Source organism: Zerene cesonia, chromosome 8 (assembly GCF_012273895.1).
Source record: "Zerene cesonia ecotype Mississippi chromosome 8, Zerene_cesonia_1.1, whole genome shotgun sequence".
In the NCBI taxonomy this organism is placed as follows: Eukaryota; Metazoa; Arthropoda; class Insecta; order Lepidoptera; family Pieridae; genus Zerene; species Zerene cesonia.
The window spans coordinates 5,688,165-5,713,343 of NC_052109.1; the positions used below are offsets into that span (position 1 = coordinate 5,688,165).

At 34.9% G+C, this 25,179-nt stretch overlaps 1 protein-coding gene across 1 annotated transcript; it reads right to left on the bottom strand.

The window, feature by feature from the left end:
• Positions 1–2,105: 2,105 nt before the first annotated feature.
• LOC119828416 (autophagy-related protein 2 homolog A) lies at positions 2,106–24,238 on the bottom strand. The gene is made up of 38 exons (XM_038350555.1): positions 23,989–24,238; positions 23,171–23,339; positions 22,785–22,925; positions 22,523–22,625; positions 21,834–22,415; positions 20,538–20,686; positions 19,658–19,813; positions 19,177–19,262; positions 18,595–18,776; positions 17,999–18,171; positions 17,674–17,794; positions 16,909–17,073; positions 16,482–16,656; positions 16,124–16,227; positions 15,159–15,364; positions 14,897–15,020; positions 14,332–14,474; positions 13,721–13,905; positions 13,070–13,220; positions 12,661–12,845; positions 12,145–12,329; positions 11,345–11,609; positions 10,844–11,030; positions 10,187–10,294; positions 9,803–10,068; positions 9,222–9,430; positions 8,687–8,818; positions 7,706–7,889; positions 7,065–7,232; positions 6,713–6,872; positions 6,200–6,382; positions 5,638–5,806; positions 5,280–5,426; positions 4,647–4,774; positions 4,029–4,183; positions 3,395–3,547; positions 2,614–2,821; positions 2,106–2,202 (listed from the first exon to the last, which is right to left on the bottom strand). The coding sequence occupies exons 1-38, from the start codon at positions 24,151–24,153 to the stop codon at positions 2,189–2,191; spliced, it is 6,486 nt and encodes a 2,161-aa protein (XP_038206483.1). The 5' UTR covers positions 24,154–24,238; the 3' UTR covers positions 2,106–2,188.
• Between the last annotated feature and the right edge of the window lie 941 nt (positions 24,239–25,179).

Here is a 25,179-nt window from a genome sequence, read left to right on the forward strand (position 1 = left end):
AATATGTGTCCGCCATGTAAGTCTGCGATCCAGATAGATTCCAAGGTATTTAGCACCATCGGCTTGGGGAATTGTTACCTTATAAATGAAAGCGTTTTTTTTTTGTTTTTCACATCGCAACAGAGCGATTTTATGGAATGACTTTTGTATCTGAAGGGTGGAAGCTTAAAAGTGAACCGCAGTGAAACATCTCTTTTGACCTTTGACAATTTCCTTTGACCAAGTGGGCTTGGCTATGGGTAATAACTATATAATGTGTAATATTGATATTACTATTTATTAAGAGCGTGACTGCATCATTATTATCTAACAATATATTTAGTTTCATATTTATACTATCGTAGGGTAGGATAATTCATGAACAACAGCGGTTCGTGACATATTTTTTAATTTGCAAAATCGTACGAAGAACGCTCCCAAATCATAAAAATATTTGACCGTTCTTAACCTTGAATGATCGACAGGATGAATCGAATTTGACGATTCTTTTTTTATTTAAAAGCTGGTCACTCCTGTGTGCCATCATTTCAATTTGGTCTATTTATAAATATTTGAAGGCGGTTTAATTTTTGACGTGACAACGTCTTAAATTAGGTTGCGGCTCGGAGGCACTTATGAAAAAGTGTAACGCCCGGTAACGTTACGATGAGTCACCGAACTATGATCGGTCCGCCGCGCGCGCAGCACTAGAGAATTAGGCGCATTGAATCGGCGCGTGCTTGTGTCTGTCTTTTTAGTAAACAAAATATATTTTCTATAGTTAAAATTTGTGCAATTCTTATTTTCATTCAATTCCTTGTTCCTATTGTGCAATTTAATAATATTCATATCAATAAATATTCTACCGAGAAAAAGACGTTGTCACGTAAAATCTTCGCCCGTAAAACCGACTTTACAGGCAACCATTTTTTTTTTGTAACAAATTACCATTCGATTATTAAAGACGCAAGTTGATGATCTCATATAAATTTTCATAAAAAGTAAATAATGAAACGTATATAATAAAACAACTTATTTTACTTCCATCAATTTATTATTGTAGTTTAAATATAAAAAATTGAATACAGTGTTTACATATACATCAATTAAAAGAAACTATATACCTTTTCAAAGGTAGAAATAAAATTTGCCTCTAATATTTTTATTCTAAATATCACATAATAATTATAAAGATAAAATGTTGGTTACTGCAAGATTCTAATAAACTGCTCACATAAATAAAAAATCAACACAAAACAATTATTTTCAACAAATTTTATACATCTTGTAAGAACACTTTCACACAATGTCATGGCACCTAGCGATCCTGATTTAGTGTAAGATATAAAAAATATTTACATATTTTATTATTTAAAGATATCATTTACTAAATGCTCTAAAATGCTAGGTAAATATTCAAGCACCTTTTTATTTACATGTTTTCAAATGAATAATAATATGTAGAAGTTGAGCCCTATTTTGGGATAGATTGAGGCGAGGTGTGAAATTCGAAACGGTTTCCTTAATGAACTCATAATATTTAAGGGCTATAAATGTATGCACTTTTTTTGCAGACTCGTCTATACAACGTTACTTGGAGATTATACGTTGTTGGTACCATTTCGTTGTCTTTAAATAGTAGCATAACACAGATGTATTGATCCTCTCCACATTACATACTTGACAAAAAAAAAAACCCCAGCCCTTAGATACCTGATTTTTCTACAGATTTATCAGTAAGTTCAAATATACCCAATATTTGAATGTCTTGCTGAATTTCATAAAATCATTTCTATTATATCATTTATATATGTTAAGAAGGTAAGAATTATAAATGGAATTTCTGGTCCAAATATTTCTCAAAACTGTTTCCAACTTCTAGTTTCAGTCGTAGTACCTGCTTTGTTATTGCAAAATTACAAAAAAATATTGCTTTTGTATTACAACTGACCTGCAGTTCCACAATTCACATTTCCAGATCTAAAATATAATAAGGTAGACTAGGCTCAATGCTTCATCTTATTTTATAACATACAAGTAAAAAATATCACATTAAAACAAATGATCATATATTTTCAAAATGTTATTCCCTTGCTTTAATTATATTGTCTTTTGGGTATTTTTTATTTTGGATACTAAAATGAACCGTCACCGTGGATAGGATATGCATGGAGATCATTACATTAAGTAGGATGCGGACTTCTTACGACTAATCTGTTGTATCTGAAACACAAATTAAATATGATAGATTAATTTTGTGACTTATTATTTATATATGCTAATATTCATGTTTGTGATAAGAATATAAAGCTGAAGAGTTTGTTTGTTTAAATGCACTAATGACAACGTAGGATATGTACGTGATCCACGAGTGCTGTAAGATATGTGCCACGAACGAAGCCGGGGTGGACTACTAGTCACAAGAGTTTTGCTAGAAGGTCGCTGGAAATCACTGAAGGGTCGCTACAGGGGCGCTAGAGGATCACTGGAGGAACGCTGGTGGGGCGCTAGAGGATCACTGGAGGAACGCTGGTGGGTCGCTAGTGGGTCGCTGAAAGTCACTGGAGGGTCACTGTAGGGTCAGTGGAAGTCACTGGAGGGTGTGTGGAGGGTCGCTATAGGGTAGTGGCTCACCGTCGGCGTCGGCGCGGCGCCACTTGTCGGCGTGGTCGCGGCAGAGGTCGGGCGCGAGCGCGGCGCGCACGCCGCCCAGCAGGTCGGCGGCGCCGGCGGCGGCCAGCGCGAGCGGCGCCACGGCGGCGCCCGGCAGCTGCCGCAGCACGCCCGCGCCGCGCCCGCGCCGCGCCGCCGCCGCCATGCTCGCCGCCGTCTCCGCGAACCCCTGCCCCCCGATACCACACGTCACTATTTATTACTATATGACTATGACAAATGTTGTCGCTTGATTACTGGACAGTTTATAAGTATCATTGTTATGATATACATATTGTGTAAAATAAAAATATAAATTCAGAGTTTTTGCCGGCTCTTCTTCCTAGTAACTGCTTTGCGAACCGCCGGTATGTAGTTAGATTTATACTGTGATGAGTTTTATCCTTATAAAATACCGCATAGAAACGTGATCACAAAAAATTAAAACTAAAAATTATGGTACATGCCTTTGCCAAATTTTTACCAGATACAAAAAAAATTGATATCTCTTTTATTGAAAATGTACGGTACTAACATGACTTTTTTGTAATCTAACCTAGCAAAGAAGATATGTATTGCTCCCTATGAATGACGTCATTTGGCATTTACGTCATTTTGGAATGTAATCCACCATTCAGTGACTCAAAAGGAGGAATGAGAATCTCAATAGTTTATATAAATATGGGTAGCGTAATTTTTGATCCAGTTTTGATTAAACATAAAAAACAAGCAACTGAAACTTTTGAAGTGTTGCGTCACGCACCTCCCGCACAGTGAGGTAGGCGCTGGCCACGCCCTCGCGGATGTCGGCGGGGTGGCGCGCGGGGTCGCGGCGGCGCCGGCGCGCGCGCGCCGCCGCGCCCAGCGGCAGCGCCGGCGCCGGCGTCAGCATGTCGAACGCGGTCTCCGCTGTTGCCTGCGCATGATTTAAAATTCGGTGTTGAGAGACGATAATGCGACAGCGATCTGGAGTAAGCGACGAGGAGTCGGAGAGGTTTTATCGTCGTTTGAATTAATACAAAAATAATTATAACACTTCTTAATATTTTCAATGGTAAAATACTAAACTATACTGGATGTATGTGTAAAGTCGTAGTGGTCTATTTGGAGTGTACCACACTCTATTCTGTAATATTTTGTGTGTTGTGTGTGTTGAAATAAATGATTATTTATTTCTTCTTATCTATCACTATTTTTTGTGTGTATGTATGGTGCGAAGGGGCACCTTATGCGTGTGCGTGTTTTTGTGCACCTGGGAAAGTGGAGAGTAAGTGCGTGTAAGTGCGTGTAAGTGTGTGTGTGTGTGTGTGTGTGTGTGTGTGTGTGTGTGTGTGTGTGTGTGTGTGTGTGTGTGTGTGTGTGTGTGTGTGTGTGTGTGTGTGTGTGTGTGCGTGTACCTGCACGAGGTGCAGCAGGCGCGCGGTGATGTCGAGCGCGGCGACGGCGGTGCGCGCGGTGAAGGAGGCGGCGCCGCGCCGCAGCCCGTGCACGAGCCGCCCGTCGCGCCGCCACTGCTCCACCGGCAGCCACACCAGGTCACGGATGCCGGTTACTGATGAAGAGGAGATATGATCAATCTAGATTTATATACAAGTTTTGAATGATGAGTGATCTATCTACGCACAGCCCAAACCACTGGATGGTTCCAGCTGAAATTTGGCATGCATTAAATGGCAAAGCATTTAAAGTTGTTATTACTCGTTACAATTACAAAATTAACGTCAAATTTCAATATCAGCATATGAACACGGCTTACTACATGTGTAATTGGTCCAGACGTGGTTATTTTGGTTCTGTTTCAAAGTACATACTAATAAACTATAGTTATTCAAAATAACGCAGCCCATTGCACTGCGACAAACCCACCTACCAAGTTTGCCTTAACCGTACGAAATTGGATAATTTAAAAGTAAGAACCAATCTAGGAACACTTTTCAAGGTGAAATCATTAAATTGAAAAAATGGTCTATATAAAAAAGTTTAATTAACATTTCATTGTACAGCAATAAACTTACTTATTTGAAGTAAGGAATGCATTGGCCCAATACCGCTGAGGAGTCCTGGCAGCTGATGGCGCTTTATGTCAGAGAGCCACTCGTGCAAAGCCCATTGCACGAGCTTTTCTAAGCCCAGAAGACCCAACCTAATAAAAAAAAGGAAGTCAAACAAGTGTAATTATTTGAATACTTCGATCATTAAAACAACTTGAAACACAATCAAAATTCTAGTGAAAGTAAATGTCAGAGTAAAATCAAGCTTATTCGTATTATTTAAAGGAGTATTCACAAAACGTGTCAAAACTAACGCTCTAATCTGGTTGTATTGACCAATATAAATTCAACCTTATTCGCATAAATTAAAGTCCGATTTACAAATCACAAAAATTCCACCTCTTTATTGTGGATCTAGTTGATATAAATTATCGATATTTGTATCTAAGTACACTTGTAATTTTGAAGGTATAAAAGGGGGTTTTGGTGGATATCTAGCATTTCTAAGGTTTGACTGCTCCCGTCGAGGTTACAGCTCAAGTTTGTAATGAATAATTCAAACTAATTTACATAACCAGAATATTTATGTACAAATTTTATGTTCTGAAATTCAGAAGACAATAAGTTATTTATTATTTTAAAAAAATCTTAACTCACTTATAGTCCAGTCGTTTGAGCGTGAGTTCGGAGCAGTTGAGTTGACCCAAACCCATGAGCAGACCGGCCACTGGCCCCGCAGACAGATCGACACGTTTGCCGACGTAGTCCAACCTTATTGGTACTTCAGGCGAAAATACTACGCGCCTGAAAATGATATATTTTATTATATTAAAAATGTAGTAACGGCGTGAGTTTTAAGATATTTCAAGAGTTCTTAGAATGAGTATTGTATCTAAAAACATAAATTTAGTTATTTTTGTGATTTCGGACCATTATTCTTAGGCTTCTTCGACTAGTTATTTCAAAACAGTTTATTGACGATAGGTATCGCTTCAGGCGTTTTTCAGGAGCTCACCTAAAGTAGATAGGTGAATCATCCACGGGTTCGGCATCAGGCAGTTTGCTGGTTGTCTTCTCTTGACTCACGGCTAGCCGTTGGAAATCTTCTTCTAATTGTATAAGATTCTCTGACACAAGGCGTTCTGCTTCATATGTCTCCATGAGGGGTTCATCGTCACGAATTACTGTAGATTCAAGATTATTTTATGTCTATAAAATAATATTTATAATGTCTCAGTAACTAAATAAAATATAATTGTTTCCAATGGTATGGGAGTTGCCAAGATACAGAATGTCCTAGTTTGGGGACTAGTCTGTTTATTGTCCTTTTTTCATCCATATATGATTATTATTATTTTTAAAGAAAATGTGCTTAGTTCTTTAATACCCTAACATTACAATTTTACCCTGCATACATAACAGTAACCAAAATTAAAATTTTAACTACATGTGCTATTTGAAGTAAATTCGATGCAATGGCGTAAATTTCAATTGTGGCAAGCTTTGTGATGCAGTAGAATTAATAAAATGCTATAAATAAATGAAAATAGAGATATAAAAAAATGAAATGCTAATACCTGTTTCGTTAAGAGAGAGACAATCCGCGTCACCGAGCGAAGTGGGCGTGGGCGGGGGGTCCCGCAAATGGCTTGCGATACTCATAACGGGCGGTCGGTGCGTGGGAGTCGTTTGACGAGACCCTCCGGAACCGCCTGTGCCACCGGACTCGCTTGTTGCTCCCCCAGCTATTGACTCTTCTTCTGCATTTGGAATTAGTAGATTAATGACTGATCGTTCAACTTGAGTTTTGATAAGTAAAACGCTTAAAAAACATCAGTTAAGTATCTGCCACCTAAATCTATTAAAAAGATAATTAATAGGACAGAACAAAGAAAAATCAATGTGACTAATTGACATTTTGCTGACCGATTTGAATAACCATTCTGTTTGTTTTTCAATACCATTTTAAATTTCTCAGTAATAAATAACACACAATGGTCCTCTCAGCTACAACCATATCGTTGTTATCTTTATAATACATCTAACAGATCAAGAACGAAACTAATCAACGATAATAAGCATTTTCTCACCGCTGGATTCATCAGTGCCCAGCTTGGAGAAGAAGCCAACCAAGAATGCTAACGTGTCTTGATCCAGGTTGAACCTGAGCGGCAACAGTGACACCTTAAGGCAGCACTCTTGTGCTGGCAACGCGGCGTCGGCTCTCAGATGTACCGCTTTCACTACCAACTGTAAGGGTGCTTATATCAGTGCAAATAAACAAAGAGATTTCCTGCTAATTAGCAATTGTAGGTTATATAAACTATTTAAATTCTTTTTGTGAACATCTCAGTAATTTTAAGACAGAATTTAGAACAAATTTGGTATTCTACCAAACTACCAAATTAAATTCAGTACCTACAACAATAAATGTTATCTTACCATATGGGCGTTCTTTCTCTCAGGCTCGTCCTTTAGCTTATACTGACTGAGCAGTTTGTTGATGTCGCTGCAAACGAGGCGGTCCAACACTTCTATCTTGGTGATAGCTAGTGTTTGACGAGACGCTTGTGTACCTCCTGAAGGATATACTTCGTGTTGGAATTTGACCTGAAGGACAAGTATTTTTTTTCAAGTTCAATATTAAATAAAAAGTTAATGTTATAAAGATATTTAATATTCTCTTTTTTTCATTAATTCTGAGGATGACGAATGAAGTAGCGACCTCGTCGAAGTGATGTGTTAACCAAGCAAACCAATCAACCTTTATCATACCTATTATTTATTGTGTTTAAAGTCCTTCGAGCCGGATATGAAAAACTCAGCAGGATACTATAATGTATTAGAGTCTGAACTTACTTTTGATGTTTCCACACAATCTTTCTTAAATGTGAATAAACTTTAAATCACTGCTCACTACCGGCGGGCGCGGGACGCACGCGTGTGGCGGGGTGGGGCGCGGTACCTTGGTGAGGCAGAGCTTGACGCACGTGTGGTGGTCGCGCAGGGCGCCGCCGCGCGCGCGCGGGTCGGCGCGGGCGGCGGGCGCGGGACGCACGCGTGTGGGGGGTGGGGCGCGGTACCTTGGTGAGGCAGAGCTTGACGCACGTGTGGTGGTCGCGCAGGGCGCCGCCACGCGCGCGCGGGTCGGCGCGGGCGGCGGGCGCGGGACGCACTCGCTCACTGCCGGCAGACCAGCTCACGCCACCTCGCATCGCTGCCGCAACCGCCACACTTTTCTCGTACGGCTCGTAGTCTTTGCTACGTCTGTTCCGGAATAGTGCGATTTTGTTAATAGACTATATAAATCTTGATAGCAAAGGTCGAGCCACAGCGGCACAAATTGGGGCAGCGCACCGGGGTAAGTACCACATAAAATCGGCGTGAAATAGTAGCATGCTATAACTGTGTTTTGTACGGAGAGGGGGGGGGGGGGTCCAGAGACCTACCCTTTTCTCACTCCATCAATCCTTTCCTTAGCCTAAGGGCTAAGGAAATAAATAATACTAGATAAGTCTAGTAAAGTTTTATTTGCACAGGCATATATCCTCTGTAAATGTCTTTGGACACTTAGAAGTTTCTTAGCTAGATACTGATGATGAGGTTTTGTTTTAAATTACTATATTAGTACCTACTGACATTTGGTTTCAAAAAAGAAGCTTCTAGGGAGATCTTAATATTAGGTGGCAAAATAGAAATTCGAAAAGAGCACTATTAAACCTGTAAAACACCTGTTAAACACCAGGTAAGAAGTAGCATAGGGATAGTGAAGGCATTAATCTCTAATGCCTTTTCATGATTCTAAGGCTTAGAGTACAGATCTTTTGCTATTTATTTAACAAAAAGGTTTTATTAGAGCTGGACCACTTTAAAATAATTTTACTTTTCTGGATTTATTCCAACTAAAATATTAAGGCTTTAACAGTTGGGTTGGGGATACGGACGTATATGGACATTATGAAAACTTACACTAATTTATATAAATTTACAGCAGTAATAATGAGTTTCTTCTATCTTTATATTTCATTAAAGGTTGTATATTAAGTTGAATTATTATATCTTACTTAGCAGTAGGAGAACCTTGTCTTCTTGAATCGACCTCAATGCTCACGGTTTTTTTGGGGGTTCCAGATGTCGGGCGGAAGTCATTGCCGCCGTACATGTTCCATGTTAGGCTCATTTCGCACAGTGTATACCTGAAATATCCAGTTATGTGATAATTTCATACAAAATCTTTAGTGTTTTTATTAGCAAAGACATGATTATTGCTTTCCTTGTATTTTTACTGTTAAACTTGTAAGGGTTGTTGACATGAAATCGCTTACTTTGAGAGTACGCTTTTTCTAGTGGGTTTTTTTCAAATTATTAACCTAAAATGTATATTCATCTTCATCAGCCCTTATATGTTCCCACTGCTGGGACACAGGCCTCCTATGAGGGTTCAGACCATAATCCACCACGCTGGTCAAGTGCAGGTTGGCAGATGTCACATGTCGTCGAACTTTTGATAGTCGGATATGCTGGTTTCCTCACGACGTTTTCCTTTACCGTTTTAAGTCAATGTATATTATATATCCCTATTCCTAAGGCTCAGATTACCTCAACACGGGAAGCGGGAAACTCTTAGGCGCTTTAAGAACGTCCGACCGAGCGGCCGGCACTGTGAAATGGTTATCCACCATATACACAGGGCCGGGTCCGATCCAATTCACCACTGGCTCGTCCATCTCGTTGTCCTGTGTGTATGCTTGTGTGTCCACTATGCAGTATTCGTCGTCTGTGTTACTGCCATCTCCTCCCGATTTAACCTGTTAATGAAAATACACGAATTAATTGTTTTATGAATGCAGTTAATTTATGTGGTATGATGCCTTCTATTAACTTAGAATTCACTATGTTCCATATTTTTTGTAAGTGGGATAATATGTATCAGTATCGGTAGTAATACCATAGCTATGCCTAAATAAAAGTATTATCTTAATATATATATAAATCTCGTGTCACAATGTTTGTCCTCAATGGACTCTTAACCACTTAACCGATTATAATAAAATTCGCACACCATGTGCAGTTCGATCCAACTTGAGGGATACGATAGTTTATATTATTTCAATTACTATAAATAACTACCCGGGCGGAGCCGGGGCGTGCAGCTAGTACATTGATTAGTTTTTTTATACCTTTTTCCGTCTAGACTTTCGTGGAGAAGCCTTAGGCGTTAGCGTTGGATCCCCCAAATCTCTAGTCACTTGAATATTGGGCTTTGCTTCTTGTGCTTGCTCTATCACGTCTATACTCTTACATTCTTGGTCTTCCACACTTTGCGTCTCAATGTCCATGTCCATACATTCAGACATCTGTTTCTGTTTTTTTATAGATTCGTCTGGAAAGAAGAACACTTCAACACCTTCTTTTTCAGTCGAACTGATCAATTCATCTTCTTCATCTATAACAAATAATTATATTGAACATTTAAATCTAAAATCAACATTTCAATTAAAATAATATAATTGATTTAATGGTATTTTATTATTTAATTGATTATAGAAATTAGAATGGCTCACTTGTGTTATTTGGACTTTCCTTCAAAGCCTCTGCCATAAGATCGTTCACTTGTTGAATTTCACTGGGCGAAAGTTCTCTGATTTCTTCCATGGGTCTGTCATCAAGACCTATAAAATTGTGAAAATATTAATAAAACATAATAAACAACATAATTAAATTCCTCATGAGAATATGTTAATGATTAATAATATACTAATTTACTGTTACACAACTCAAAACAAAACACAAAAATTCCTAATCAAGTAAGCGCATATAAAAATTATTCCAGTCTATATAAGATAAGTCAAGTTAAAGCGAAAAAGTTCGTAAAGTTCAAGCACCTTCTGATCTGTCAACTGACTCAATTGAACCAAAATACATTAACGAATCTAATAAAAGCAATTATTATTATTTACCCACGAGTTATCAATAGTACGAATCATAGCATCATTTTTACCAACAAGCTTCGATCGTTAAAAACCACTACATATCTATCTAGAAAGAAACACAAAAAATTTCCTCAATGTGTTTGTCAACATCCAGGTGGACCGAAACAACGTACCAGAAGCAAATTACACAAAATAAATTCAACCTTATTCGGATGAGTTAAAGTCGAATTTACAAAACTTCACGTGAAGTTCCAACAGGATATAAATATAAGCCACTAAGCCACTTACCAACAAGCTGTTCAAGCTGATCAGAACATATACTTGTATGTCGAGAGCGGATGTATGGCGGATTCGAGTCGCCATCCGAAGCGACGTATGTCAGCAAGCGGCACAGCGCTGACGCTGAATCCCAGCACGTGTACATGTTCACCATGTTATTGGACGCTGTCAGATCCACTTGCGGTTGGTCGTTAGTCTGGTGGGATGGTTATAGATAATATAGATAATAGTAAGAGAAGAAATTTATAAACTAACTCTTCCTTCGCCCCAGCATCATTAGGATTAAAAAAACAAAAACTAAAGGCCTATATCTTTGGTGAGACAATTTTCAAAGTCAGTTATGTAGTTTTTGAATTAAATTGCACAAAAAATTATTTAAGAACATTTGAAATATGCATCAATTTCTTATTTCGAATTACCAATTGTCATACATTATTCTTTAATATAATATTCCTTATCTATAGCAATATTATAAAGCTTGTCATAACGATTTTATTTTATATAACTTACCCCCGTAGTCTTATCCGCCATTCTGAGCGACAACTCAAATAGTCCAACGTCGACTACACAAACATAGTCTCTATGTATGTCTGGGTGTTTCTCATCATCTTGCGGCACAGCTGTGTTTGGTTTCGCGTTATTGACATAATAGAGGAATAAAGTGCACTCCTGAGCCAAGAATCGAAGGTATGATGTGTTTGTTTCTGGTATGAGGTTGCTTGATACACTGAAGTTACCTAGAGTTGCTACCGTTCGTATCGGTAGGTAAAGAGGTCTGTAATATAGATAGAGTGATTAAAGAGGAATGCTTATATATGTATAATAACATTCATTAAATAGTGGAGAGATACTGTTCGTACCTCTAAATTATAAGAGTTTGCTTGTATTTATGATAATACCGACCCTTTTATTAAAAATAGTCCGAAAATCGGAGACATAATACAAGACTTATTTGTTGCTTTTACAGAAGTTGATTAAGTTCATATTTTACATTTTAGTTACAACATCATTCTTTTATTGAGGTATTAGCTTTCCGCATTCCGTATTCGATTATATTACGCGACATGTTAAGGAGTATTTTTTTCGCATTAATTTTATGGTATATCCTTTACCCAGTTCAGCTCCATCTTCATACCAAGTTTCATCAAAATTGGTTCATTGGTTGTGGCGTGAAAGCGTAACAAACAGACAGACAGACAGACAGACAGACTTTCGCATTTATAATATTAGTAGGGATTAAAATACAAATGGACTATCTATAACACTTTTGAACAAAAGACAAGACACATACATATGACAAAACTTAATACCTATAGTCCACAGCACAATCCCACACATGTACATGCAGTTCGGATAGCACAGTTGACGGCGTGTATCCAGGCACAGGGTAGTCTAGGACATCCAATATATCCATGAATTGGTTCAACCAAGCGATGCCTTTATCGCCTCTGTGCCGCAATGTAGCCTGCTCTATGCCCAGCGCTATGCAAATTGTCTATAAATAATTCCTTGATTAGAGATATGTATTTTTATGAAGCAATAATGAGAAAGTAAAAATTAAGTTCTATAGTATGAAAAACAGACAAATAAATGTTTTTTTAATATGAATCGAAAGCCTTTGAAAATAATGGTATGTAAAATTACCCTTTTTTGCAACTATAACATCTATATTTAAGCATAATGAATTAAGAAGAGATCACAAATATACGTAAAATATTTTTTTATTAATATATTACTATTTATTATGGTTTGAAATTTTATGTTTGTTTTGAAAATTAATACAAAATCTGATACGCTGTTTATTAATAATTTTAATACGTAAATACCTTAAGGCCTGGTGTATCACTATTCGGTTCAGTCTTTAAGGCCAATGTGAACATATCCTTTGGCTCCATTCTTTCCTTTATGAACACACCTTTGTTCGAGGGATATATAGTTTTTTTGAGGTGGGATGGTAACGCAGTTCCGTGTAAACGTAAATTCGGCTTGATTGATGGAATTGTCAGAATAGCTGTAAAAAATGGTAAAAAAATCTGTATAGTTACAAGACACTTTACGATAGAATTGATTAGGCTCAGTCAACATTCTTATTTTTAGATTCCATTCCCTTTTGCATCTAAAAAGGATTCGATCTGGTAGAACTGATGTTTATATGTATGGATACAATTCCTGCTTCATGATGCTAAGAAGAGATCAAAATAATTATTTTGTGAATTACTCTCATTCCATACTCACGTTCATGATAAAGAGTCATCTTGGTGCCTCTCAAACACATTTGAGCTGTTTTAGCCCGTCCATTGAGACCACTAACTTGGCACATGGATAACTTCTGCGCTTCCAGCACTAGTTCGCCCATTTGACCTGGCACCACTTGTTTGTTACTATCCTGTTGATGTCATTGAAATTATTCAGTAATACAAAACTCACAGAATGAAATCGTATATTATTTATATTTGAATTGAAATAAGAATGTGTGTGTGTGTTTGTTACTCTTTCAAGCAAAAACTACTGAACGGATTGTAATGAAATTTGGTACGTGGATAGCTGGACAACTAGAATAACATTTGCCCAGCTTTTTATCCCGATATTCCTACGGGATACAGACTTACGCGGGTGAAACCGCGGGGCGCAGCTAGTCTTTTGATATTTTATAAATCATAAATCAAAATCTTTGTACCCCTTTCTACGAAAATTGCTTATGAATTATGGTTATGTCCGAATTTAGACCAAGAGTTGACAACTCCTAGTAATTACCAAAACTAACACATCAATTCAACATATTTGTATGACTTTGAAATGGCTATAAAAAAAATAGAACAAAATCTTTTCTTATAAAATAAAGTAAATAAAAGAGATAAATATAGTACAAATATGAGTATTTCTCACCCTCACAGGAGCGTATATACTGAGCAAGCCCTTGCCAACTTTCAGGGTTAAGCAGAAGTTGTGCGACTCACTCTCCTTGTTCTCTGGCAATGGTTTTGTGTTGCCCAAATTCTTCCTCGTTTTGTGATCGTATGTTGAATAGTACAAGTTTTCCTCTTCCGATGATGAGCTATCGGAATCCGAGTCTATTGATAGAAGATATAATGCAACAATTATTGGATATGAATGTGCTATCTATCGGATAAAGATAATGGATTATATTGATTATAGTTCACAATAATAATAATGACAAAATATTATTATATCAGTAATGTTGTATTATTGTATGTTTGTCCATACCTATAATTGGTGTATATTTCAAGGCTAACTATTTATGTTTAGATTTAATTACTTTATTTTTTACGTGTACACTGTTGGTGTGGCTTAATAAATAAATAAAATTGTAAGCGATAGTGAATGAAAGCAGAAAAGACCTACATTTTTGTTATTTTTGTATGGTACAGCTCAATATAATAAATTATTAAATATTTTGGTATTAATTAAGAAAAAAACTTTATAACTAATGGCTACTGAGTTAACTATCACTTATTTTTATTATGATTCCAACTCACCATATCCCTTGCAAACTCCGAAGGCGGGATAAATGGGGCCGCAGATGTGCGGAGTGATGTCAAACGGTTCCGCGACTCGCGGTTCCCATAGCAACAGGTCCGAGTTGATGCGATTGTATATTATCTCGTACAGCTGTTTTGATCTGTTCATAAAGTGGTATTTTATTGAGGGATTTCTGTGTTGTTGTATGATTGGAATTTTTGAGGTAACAAAATATGTCATGGATACTAAAATTACAAAAGGGGAAGATTGGATTTTTGAAGTGATAATTTCTTATTAGAGAGTAAACCGCTTAGTTACGTAACGCGTTACGACGCCAGGAGAAAGGGAGGCTAGACAAGCCTCCCTTTCTCTCACGCATATGGTAGCAGTAGATTCTCCTCCTCTTTCTTAAGCTTAACTTATTATTCTGATTATTATCAAAATTTAAAATAATTTCCTTTAGTATACTCTTTATAAGAATAAGTGAGACGATTTAGTCGATTTTAACATGAAATCGTGTTTTTTTTTATTTATTATTAATATGTTGTAATATATCAAATTTCATATATATATAATACTCACTCAAGTTGTAAGCTAAGTATCGGTAAGTTGAAGTCAAGATGAATTGATGAATTTTCCACGGAACTGTTTGTGAATTCGGCCATTTCCTCATCCGTACCGGGTACGATTAATTCTTCCTCTTGACCTAGAAAATTAATATAATTTCTTATTAAAATCTATATTACTTATCATAAAACCAATGTTTATAAATATTATAAGAATATTACAGAGAGAAAATCAATTCTGAATTTTTTATTTAAATTTCAAACGTATGAAATATTACCTTTAGTCTGTGTTTCGTGTTTGCCAATACCCTGATGCGCCATTTTCTTTCCACTAAACGGGCTTGGGAGTGTGCTCCTTAGGTTATTCATTATATACATGGAAGTAGTCATGGGGTTACTCGCTTTTGGCTCGAAGCTAAACTCGTCTGCGAGAGTATCGAACGGGCCATTGCTTGTTTTGCGTGGTTGGAATGTTATCGATATCCTAAACATTATGAAATATACTTTGTAAATCGTTGCTATTGTTATAAATAAGCTATGATAAGCAAAGTTTTGTTTCTTTTGTATAAAATAGTTTTTTTAGCTTTGTTTTCCTTTTTTATAAAAGGACTCTGTTGAATTAGGATCATATCCTGTAATGGTATTAAGTTCTATTTGGTGTGAATAAATAAATAAAACAATAAAATGATAAATAAAATACTGATTTACAAATACAAGAATATGAATAACTGAACAAACAAATCCATATTAATAATAAATTACGCTACAAAGAACATAGTCACTGGGTTACATAAAAGCTTTTTAGTTGTTATTAATTTAGTAAAAAATTGCATTGATATTATCTGTACTGAGCATTTAAAGCTGAAGAGTTAGTTTAAACGAGATGTCAGAAACTGCGGACTCAAATTGATTTTTTTTAGGTTAAATAGTCCATTATAACATCATTAAAGTGTGTGAAACCGCGGGGCACAGTATAGCTTGTATTAAAATAATATATTATAATAGTTTAAAAAAACTAAAAAACTATTATATATATTTTGCAAATTGAAAAATGGAATAATTTTATCAAATTAGTGTATTGTCATCGGTCCTCAATAAATCTACAAAGTTTGAACGAAATCTGGCCGTTTAAAGTGGGTCAAAATCGCGCCCAAAGAAGTCGGTTACAAACAAACAAACATACAAACATACAGGTGAAGCTAATAAAAAGCGTGTAAAAAAAAGTTGTTGATGGTATACTCACATAGGAAGGGGAGTAGTTGTGTTGCCTTTAAGTATATCGCCTTCAAGTGACGAGTCGTCCATTGTGGTTTGAGCAATATGAGTTGCAGGTAGGTGTTCATTTTCCTATAGAAAAAAGACAATTTATACGAGATTAAGAATTTACAATACTACGCTTCATCCGGCTGTGCTTTAGATCCATACAAAAACATATTTTTATATGTTACATACAAAAGAAACGACGCGTTACAGAAGACGAAAAATTCAATTTAAATATTGAAAATAGTATTGAATAAAAAATTTTGCGTGAATTTTTTTTTCTATCAAAAAAAGAGTAAAAAACACTGAGTTTTCATGAAACACTTCAAAATCTCACTCACATGATAGTACAAGTCCAGGGTGGTAGCTTTAACAGCAATAGTGGTGGGCAGCGGTCGAGTGGAGGGCACTTGCTGGCAAGAAACCGTCGCGTTTTGAAACTTGAACACGAGATAGTCGTTGCGCACGCGCCGGGACTCGCTGTTTACGCCTGGACGTAGGTCTGCTATCGGGAACCTGCAATTTTTTCGTTATTATGATTGTGGTATATTAGATTCTTTATCTATTCACTTGGTCAGTGACATACAAGTGTGACACTTCACTATCACCACATAGTATAAAGCACTTCCCGAGTCTGTATGCTTAGATTTTTAATACTACATAGCGGATTTTGATTTGGTTTTTCTTAATAGATAGAGTGAGGATATTAAACTACTACGAATGTAAGGGGCAAAAGCTAGTATATACTTAATTGAGCAAAAACATCACCTCAAAATAGCATTCAAATTGGGACAATGCAGCGTAAAGTTGAAATGGTTTTGTGGTTGGCTTTGCGCAGGCGCACTCGCCGTGTTGTTGCTCGGGAAAAACGTCGCCGACATTCGCTCTATCAGCGTCAACTCAACGTCTATGTGGAATGGCGTACATTTCAAACTGAAACAACATTTTTAAATCTATACTTATAATAGCTGACCCGGCAAACGCTGTTCTGTCATATTCTTATCATTTCATCAGAGGTATAAAAAATAGATGTTGGCCGATTCTTAGACATATCCAATATGCACACAATATCTCATAAGAATCGGTCCAGACGTTTCGGAGGAGTTTGATAACTAAAATTGTGACAAGGGAATTTTATGTATAAGATTATAAAGCTGAAGAGTTTGTTTTTTTTTGGTAGGCAGGAACTACTGGTCCGATTTGAAAAATTCTTTCCGAGTTAGGCTATTTATAAAGAGAGGTTGTATAACATCAGTTCTCCGTGAGAAAAACCGCGGGGTACAGCTAGTTATTAATAAAAGAAGAGAGAGAGAGAAAGGGTATCTTTATTATTATTAATATCTTGATATAGTGTGTATATAATAGAAAACTACAATATTATTATGATTTGGTTACATTTTAAAGAAAAATGCTTTTTATATGATGAGTGCATAGATATAATTATTTCCTATCTGGACATGTACTGTCGGGTTTTTTTAAGCGAAAAGAACGCTTTGGCGTATTATTATAAGACTCATTCTTATTAACACTTACATGACATCTGTAGTGGGATAAACTAGTTTCCTTTCACCACCAATCCGCATGTATTTGGATGTTTGTTTGAAGTTCATTCTTAAATTCGACTTTGGCGGTACCATACCAGAGTCGTCGTCTTCTGAAATTAACAAATTTTAACACCATTTATATGATATAACATGATTGTTTTAAACAATTCATAAAATACAAGGTTGGGAATTAGATTACATAATATCTTCTTAATTATAAGACCATTATTACGAAAATATTTGAATTACTAAAGGTGGTAAACGAAATAAGTTTGACCATGAGTCTAGAGCATCAATCAAAATTAAAAAAGTACCCTTATCAAAATGTATCAAATCGAAGCTATGCCTCTGGACCTCTTCATCCTCGGGCTGAATGTATAAGCACTCCCTCACAAGGATACTCCTCACAGCCGCCTCGCACATTGTTTGACTGCCGTGTGACGTCACTTTCTCGCTACCGTCCAGACTTATTTCTGATGCTAGTAATCTTAAAAAAAAAACATTAATGAAATGGCAAATCAGAGACGTGACTGAAAAAATTGGATATTAAATTGTATATATTCAGTAAGGAATGTAAAAATTTCAATTGAAATTATATAGTATAAAGAATATTTGGTAAGATATTAAAAAAAAAATTGTAAAAATAAAAGTTAATCATTTATATCCAATGAATAGCTTATCTTTAGCTAGGACACAAGTCTTAGAATAAATCCGTCCGTAAGATAACTTTGAAATATACTAAAGCAATGATGATATAATGAATAAATAAAAACATGTTTTTTTTTTCGTGTATGTTACAAATAGATTAAGTTGCAATTGAGAATATTATAATTGAGAGTATAAAATATTCAATCAAGGCTCAAACAATCTTTTTTGTTGTCTTATAAGAAATTACAAAAAAAATGAATACCTTAAATGATCCAGATCAGTGGCGATATCCAGTGATTCGTTTATTGTGTTCAAATCTTTTCTTTCGTCCATTTTAGTGAACGTTTCGATGCGAGCGAAGAACTCGGTGCTTACTTGCTGCAACTTGCTTGCAGACGAATGTGATACACAAGTGATACCCATTGGTGTAGGTACAAGGATATCCTGAAATATAATAGTTAAATATATAATAGACTAGTTTCCGCCCGCGGCTTTGCCCGCATGCAATTAAGACATTTACAAATCATTTAGCGACTGACTATTCCTGTTTCATCCTAAGAGAGCATTTAATCGAAGGTCAAACCATTACTGTATAGCAAACTTCATCAAACTCCGTTCTGTAATTTCAGCGCGATTGACGGACAAACATCCAAACAAACAAACAAACTTTCTCATTTATAATATTAGTGTTATATTTTTTGGATTAATAATGGCAAATGATCTTCAATAGAGGTTAAATCGCTTTAGTTTGATTAGCACATAAAATGACAAGAAATCCTATAAATATTATGGGATTAATCAAGGTTAAATATGGTAACATATTTCAAGTCAATTAAAAATGTACCTTATGTAGTAGGACACAGGAAACTGACGCTATTCGAAGACTGACGTGGGACACCTCAGCTGTGGGGTCACCGTCTATGTGTGGAACTGTGAAATATTAATTATTATCTTTCATTAACTATTTTCTTGTAGCTATAAAAATGTTTGTAAATATCATGTTTTGTTCTCGAAAATATGTTTTATCTAAATTTAGCTTCCAATTGGCTGGTTATGTTTACAGCTACAACATAGAATAGATATTCTGCTATAGATATAGCACAGACACAATAGTAATTCGTATATATGTATTATGTATATATGAAATAATAATAAAATATTTGAGCTTATTTCTTGTCTGGTTGTTATGGACTATAGCAGTGATGAAATTATACACCTGAGCGCTATGATATCTTCTACGCAGTTGGCGTAGTTTCGGTACGAGATTGGAAACAAATAATCTATTTCTGATTCATCAGCAATTAATAAATAAAAAAAAATTCTACCTTTTTTATTTCTCTTGATCCTCGGTTGGGCCGTGGGTATATTGAGACTGGACGTCATGCTAGCGCTCATAGAACTCACCGACGAGTTGAAACTCTCTGACATCTGTGCATCTGACGTCATTGGGTGAAATCTCTCACTGTCTATCTCGCTGTCTTCTAAAATCCATAAAAAATTACATATTATTATATTGCATGTATATTTTAAAAAGACAGTTTCAAAAAACCAAGAATTATGCTAAGATAATAGAAACAACTTAGCAATGTGAGAAATTATTGTATTCTGGCGATCGGGCTTATAAGATAAACTCATGAAATTATTGTATTGTCACTGATCAGTCATTCAGTCAATCAGTTTGAATGAAATCTGTCTGGATTTTGTTATATATGAATCGTGAAAAAGGCGTTAAAAACATTGATTGCTTGGAATTACTTGATAAATTTATATTATAATTTTATTAATTTTTTTTTTAACAAAAATAAAGATTTCGATATATCGTAAATACATACATATAAAATAAATACATGAGTTCATTGAAATACTGAAAAATATTGAATCGCAACCATGTAAAAGTCGCTAAGAAATTCCGTACGGCGTTGTTTATACGTATATATAAATATTAATCAAATTAACAACTTATTTCGTGACATTAATCTCTCGTTCTCTCGTTTCAGCCGTGGGACATCGACTGCTGGACAAAGGGAAAACAAAAACGTGACATTAATGTTCAATATCTATTCTATACAATCATTACAAAACTGCCTAAAACACGCGTAGGCAGAGTTTTCTTTCAGACAATTGTTGAGCGTGATTGTTAGTCTAGTAGTTTATTTTAAAGCATTAGTTTAACCAATCTATAACTATGAAATTTGTTGTATTTACCAACACTTGGTCCCGACCATCCGTGCATAGTAGTTGGTTTGGCTCTTTTCTCTAAATTTCCAAGTAACTGGGCCTCTATCAGTTGAAAATCTGCATGAGTCATTGGTTTGCATTGGACATTTACACCACTGGGTCGAATGGGTATATTGCTGAAATGATAATGTTGAAGACATTTTAAAAGAATATAACAAAATTTACTACGAGGCGGGATTCGAACCCGCTTCATTCGCCGAAGACTCAACTTTAAAAGCATTTGAATTCTACATATTAAACCTAAAGACTAAAGGCATGCTTTGTACGGTTTTTTTTTTTAAATTACATTTCACACACTGATAATATTCATCTTATTAATATTATAAACTCGAAAATTCGTAAGTATGGATGGATTAATGTTTCTTAGTCTTTCACGTAAAAATTACTTAATTGATTTAAAATAATCATATAACAATAAGACGGGCTAGAAACCGCGCGGCGCAGCTAGTTATTAGTAATTTCAATGTTTAGGTATTATTGCAACATAAGCATTATTAAACATTTCTAGTTATGGCATTTAAACCAAACATATATTAATAATAAATGTTTAATATATTTAATGTTGTATTGAGAAAATATTAAAATCATTATCTTTTGTGTTGACTGTAGTTGATAAAACAAAACCATATGTTTTTGTTTCAAAACAATATATTATCATGAAATTTATACTTATTATTTACCTCCAGATAATATAGATAAATCTTTTCTATTGTGCACCTACACAGAAAGGAGAAGTATGAATAAGAAAAATAATAAAAATACAAAGAGGAAAAATGTCTTATTGTTTAGGCAGTGATGAAATCTTTTAATTTACAAGTATCTGGGCTGGGACTTAGTACTTAGTCAAAACGAAAGTTTTCGAAATCTATATGTGTATATATATATATATATATGTATAGTGAATATTCAGAAAGGAGAAGTATGAATAAGAAAAATAATAAAAATACAAAGAGGAAAAATGTCTTATTGTTTAGGCAGTGATGAAATCTTTTAATTTACAAGTATCTGGGCTGGGACTTAGTACTTAGTCAAAACGAAAGTTTTCGAAATCTATATGTGTATATATATATATATATGTATAGTGAATATTCAGTTGGTTGTAGAGTAGAGGTCGTAAACTATTTTTCATCCTAGAAATAAGGACATCCTGGTAGATATTTCCCCAGACTGCTAGTGAATATATAAAAATGAAATGTGGTGAAAAGCACCTCCTAAAATATACTTACTAAAACATTGAATGAAAAAAATATTTAGAATATCTACCTTGTATCCTCTAAATCTGGCTGATTTAAAGCATCACAGAGTTCTATAATTGTGTGCAACTGTCTTGGAGTCATGAAAACTAGAAAAGACCCCAACAGCACCTTCACTTCCACTTTAGGGCCTTCTACTTCTTCAGAGTGTTTCAGTTTTAACGTTAATTCTTGATGACCAGTGAGTTTAGCAAAGAGTATTGGATCTGGTTGGCTTGCTTTCTCTTCCGGAGTATTTTCCCTCGTAGAATCACTGTGTCTATCTTCAATTATATCCCTTATCGGATCGGAATCTATTGTGGATATAACACTTCTAGCTTCATAGAATACATCGGACATTGTGCTTTGGTAGTTTGCATCTGGTGTCTCAGCAGTACCTTCAGATTTATCGGCTTGAGAAGATGCCGATTTTTCCATAATTAAACTTGGGGCCATTGTCCGCAGTTTTGAAGGAAACTCGTCGATATAAAATGTTATGCCTGAGAACTTTATTTTCTTGTTTGTATATGTTGCTACTACATATGTTTTGTTCTTTTCTGTATCTGTAGATTCGGGTATTGATTCTGAGCCAGCCTCATCAAAATAATCGATGCTAGAGTGGTGAAAATAAATAGTTAAGTCATAAAGGAGTTTTAGTTTTTCACATGTCTGATTTTTATTCCTTTAACTAATTTCAACATGTTACAAATAAACACTTACTTTTTTATATGAGCTTCCAATGCTATTCCTTTTGTACCGTTTTTAGGAACATGTTCTATCCTTATCTTTGTATTCACAAATTTGACCTTCACTCTGCTTAAAACTGTAATATGCAAGTTAGTTAAGTATCACAAACACATTTACAAATTACTTAACCACAGTCTTTTTATTTAAATAATTTCATATGCATTTTCTTTTAAAATTAACAATAAAGAAAATAAGATACCAAATGATTTGTATTTAAAATAAAAGTTTAACTTACTGGAATCAATAGCATGTGCAAACATTTCAATGCCTTCTACTGGATTTGATTCCTGTGGTCCGGCCTCATCGCGGAGGCATTCTGCTGCCAATTGCATTGATGAGGACATTGACGACCACATGGACTCCAACATGGATGACACTAAATAATTTTGTGTTTAATTATATAATTATAGTTCATATTAAAAAAAATTACTATAATTAAATAAATTTTCTTAATGATAGTAGAGTTACTGAAAACCTTTCTGGTTATAATAATTTAAATTTTAAGTTATGAGCAAAACATAGTCCGTAAAAGTAATTGTATTTTTTTTTCAGTCCAAATAGACAGATGAAACAAGAAAGACACAAACAACAAAACCCCATGAATATGTAGACTGCACTTACCTGGCTCTGTTCGCACTTTTGGTTGAACTGTGAGTGATAGTCCGTTAATCTCAACAATTGAATCATCTTTAAGTAATGTTGACCATGGCACGGTCACAGTGATTTCTTGCATATGCCCATCAACTATTTCCAACGGCCAGTTTTGAGAATCACCCAATTCATTGAGTGCCTAGTAAATAATTTATTTCATTAATTTATAATATTGATTGCAATAAAAATTGAGACTACATCTTTATGTCATTTCCAATTACATATACAAAAAGTTTAACTTGATATAATCAATTTCAAGGTTTGTGTGTTTGGGATATACAAAAACCTTGATTGAATTTAAGAATATATTCTTTGATTGAATTGATAGAAAATCTTAGTTGATATAATGATGGTATATCTATATTTTAATAATCCATATTATTTTCCTGAAGAGACAGAATTTAATGATGTAAAAAAGGAAACATTGTATTTTAAAACAAGAATTGTATTTTAAAGACTTCTTCTCTTTTTTTCATTTTATATCAAATATTTAGAAAATTATTAGAATTACATACTTGTTTTAATATATTTATTAGTTTTTATATTTAAGCAATTGATTTGTATTACATTTTCTAAACATGTAAGTATCAGATTGAAACTAAGTTTCTTTGTTTCAAAACAATTCGGAAGACACGTGTTTCTATAATATGAATTAAGCGCACATAAAATTGGCAAGGACGAATAGTGTAAACAATATATTGGTTGCAAACAATAGTATTTTCATTAGGGTAAAAAATATATAAGTGAAGTTTTATTATAGGTGTAAATAAGTATAAGAGTATATTTACCTCACAGTCAAGGCTGACTTCAGAAACCGTCCCAGTTCCATTGTATAAATCGACACTCAGCTGATCTAAAGTAAGTTTTTCTTCAAGAAAGTTTCCAAGATACCTCTGGAGAAGGTATCGACAGGCTCTTTTTTTAATACTTTCGGACCATGGGTACCAAAACATCTTCACGGATACAAGATCATTACACTTTTAATTTTTGCTTTTGTGCGTAATGACTATTGTGATTTGCGTGTGATTTGACTTCAGTCAGTACGTAAATAAACATTGATGTACAATGTTGCTAGACTAATAACCACAAAGCGGGATATAAAAAAATTAAATTTATTTAAGATAAAACAAAAAAAAAAAAACATTACAACAGTTATAATGTAGGTTAAAATATTTTAAATTTTTTAAATATGTGACTACAAAATAAAATAATTGTGAAACAAACAAACAAATATAACAGTGATAGTGTTGTGACAAATGACAATTATTAATTATTATAAAGGTTGGTAGCACCGCACAATTCACTGACTCTTAAAAGTGTTTCATCATAGATAATACACTTATATACTATATTTTAAAGTTACAAGACCGACACAAATTTAATAAACAGTAATAAATCGCGGTATTTTTTCTCGATGATAGCCTCTGGGCGACTACATCTCAGCATAAACGCGCGGCATCGCGGTGAGGATATCAGGAATTAAAATTTAACACAGAGAATTTAGGAAATATAAATACAGCTATTTATATTGCTTTCATAAATGACCACATTAATTAATATGATTTATGCCATACTAAATAGATACAAATTGAAAGAATTTGTGTGTTGCCAGGGAAATATCAATTACATTTGTGTATTAATCTATCTATCTATTCTATCTGTAACAAATTTTTAAGAAATCCCAACAAAGGGTAAGGGTAAAGGGTTTTGCGTTGAGAAGAAAACATCAATTTTTAGCATTCTTACAAACTTTCGCGTTTTCTTTATAATTAATTGGGGCTTTAAACTATTAATCTGATTATTTTTCTGTTCAATAAGGACTTGTTGTCATTTGGATACCTTTTTATTAGAGTCGAGTGGTACCTTGGTGACCATTTTCTGTAGAAATGATTTAACTGAATATCTGGTTATCTACAATTCTGTCCTCTGGCAGGCAGTTCAATTAAATCAAGTTCAATGAGAGCCAATAAGAATGAGAA

Excerpts from the sequence above, each read along its gene's own strand:
- LOC119828416 (XM_038350555.1), bottom strand. The coding sequence starts at position 24,153 with ATGTTTTGGTACCCATGGTCCGAAAGTATTAAAAAAAGAGCCTGTCGA. Across the intron at positions 22,416-22,522 it reads TTGGAAGCTCATATAAAAAA|CATCGATTATTTTGATGAGG; the intron begins GTAAGTGTTTAT and ends TCACCACTCTAG. Across the intron at positions 7,233-7,705 it reads TCAAGCTCTGCCTCACCAAG|GTCAAATTCCAACACGAAGT; the intron begins GTACCGCGCCCC and ends CTTGTCCTTCAG.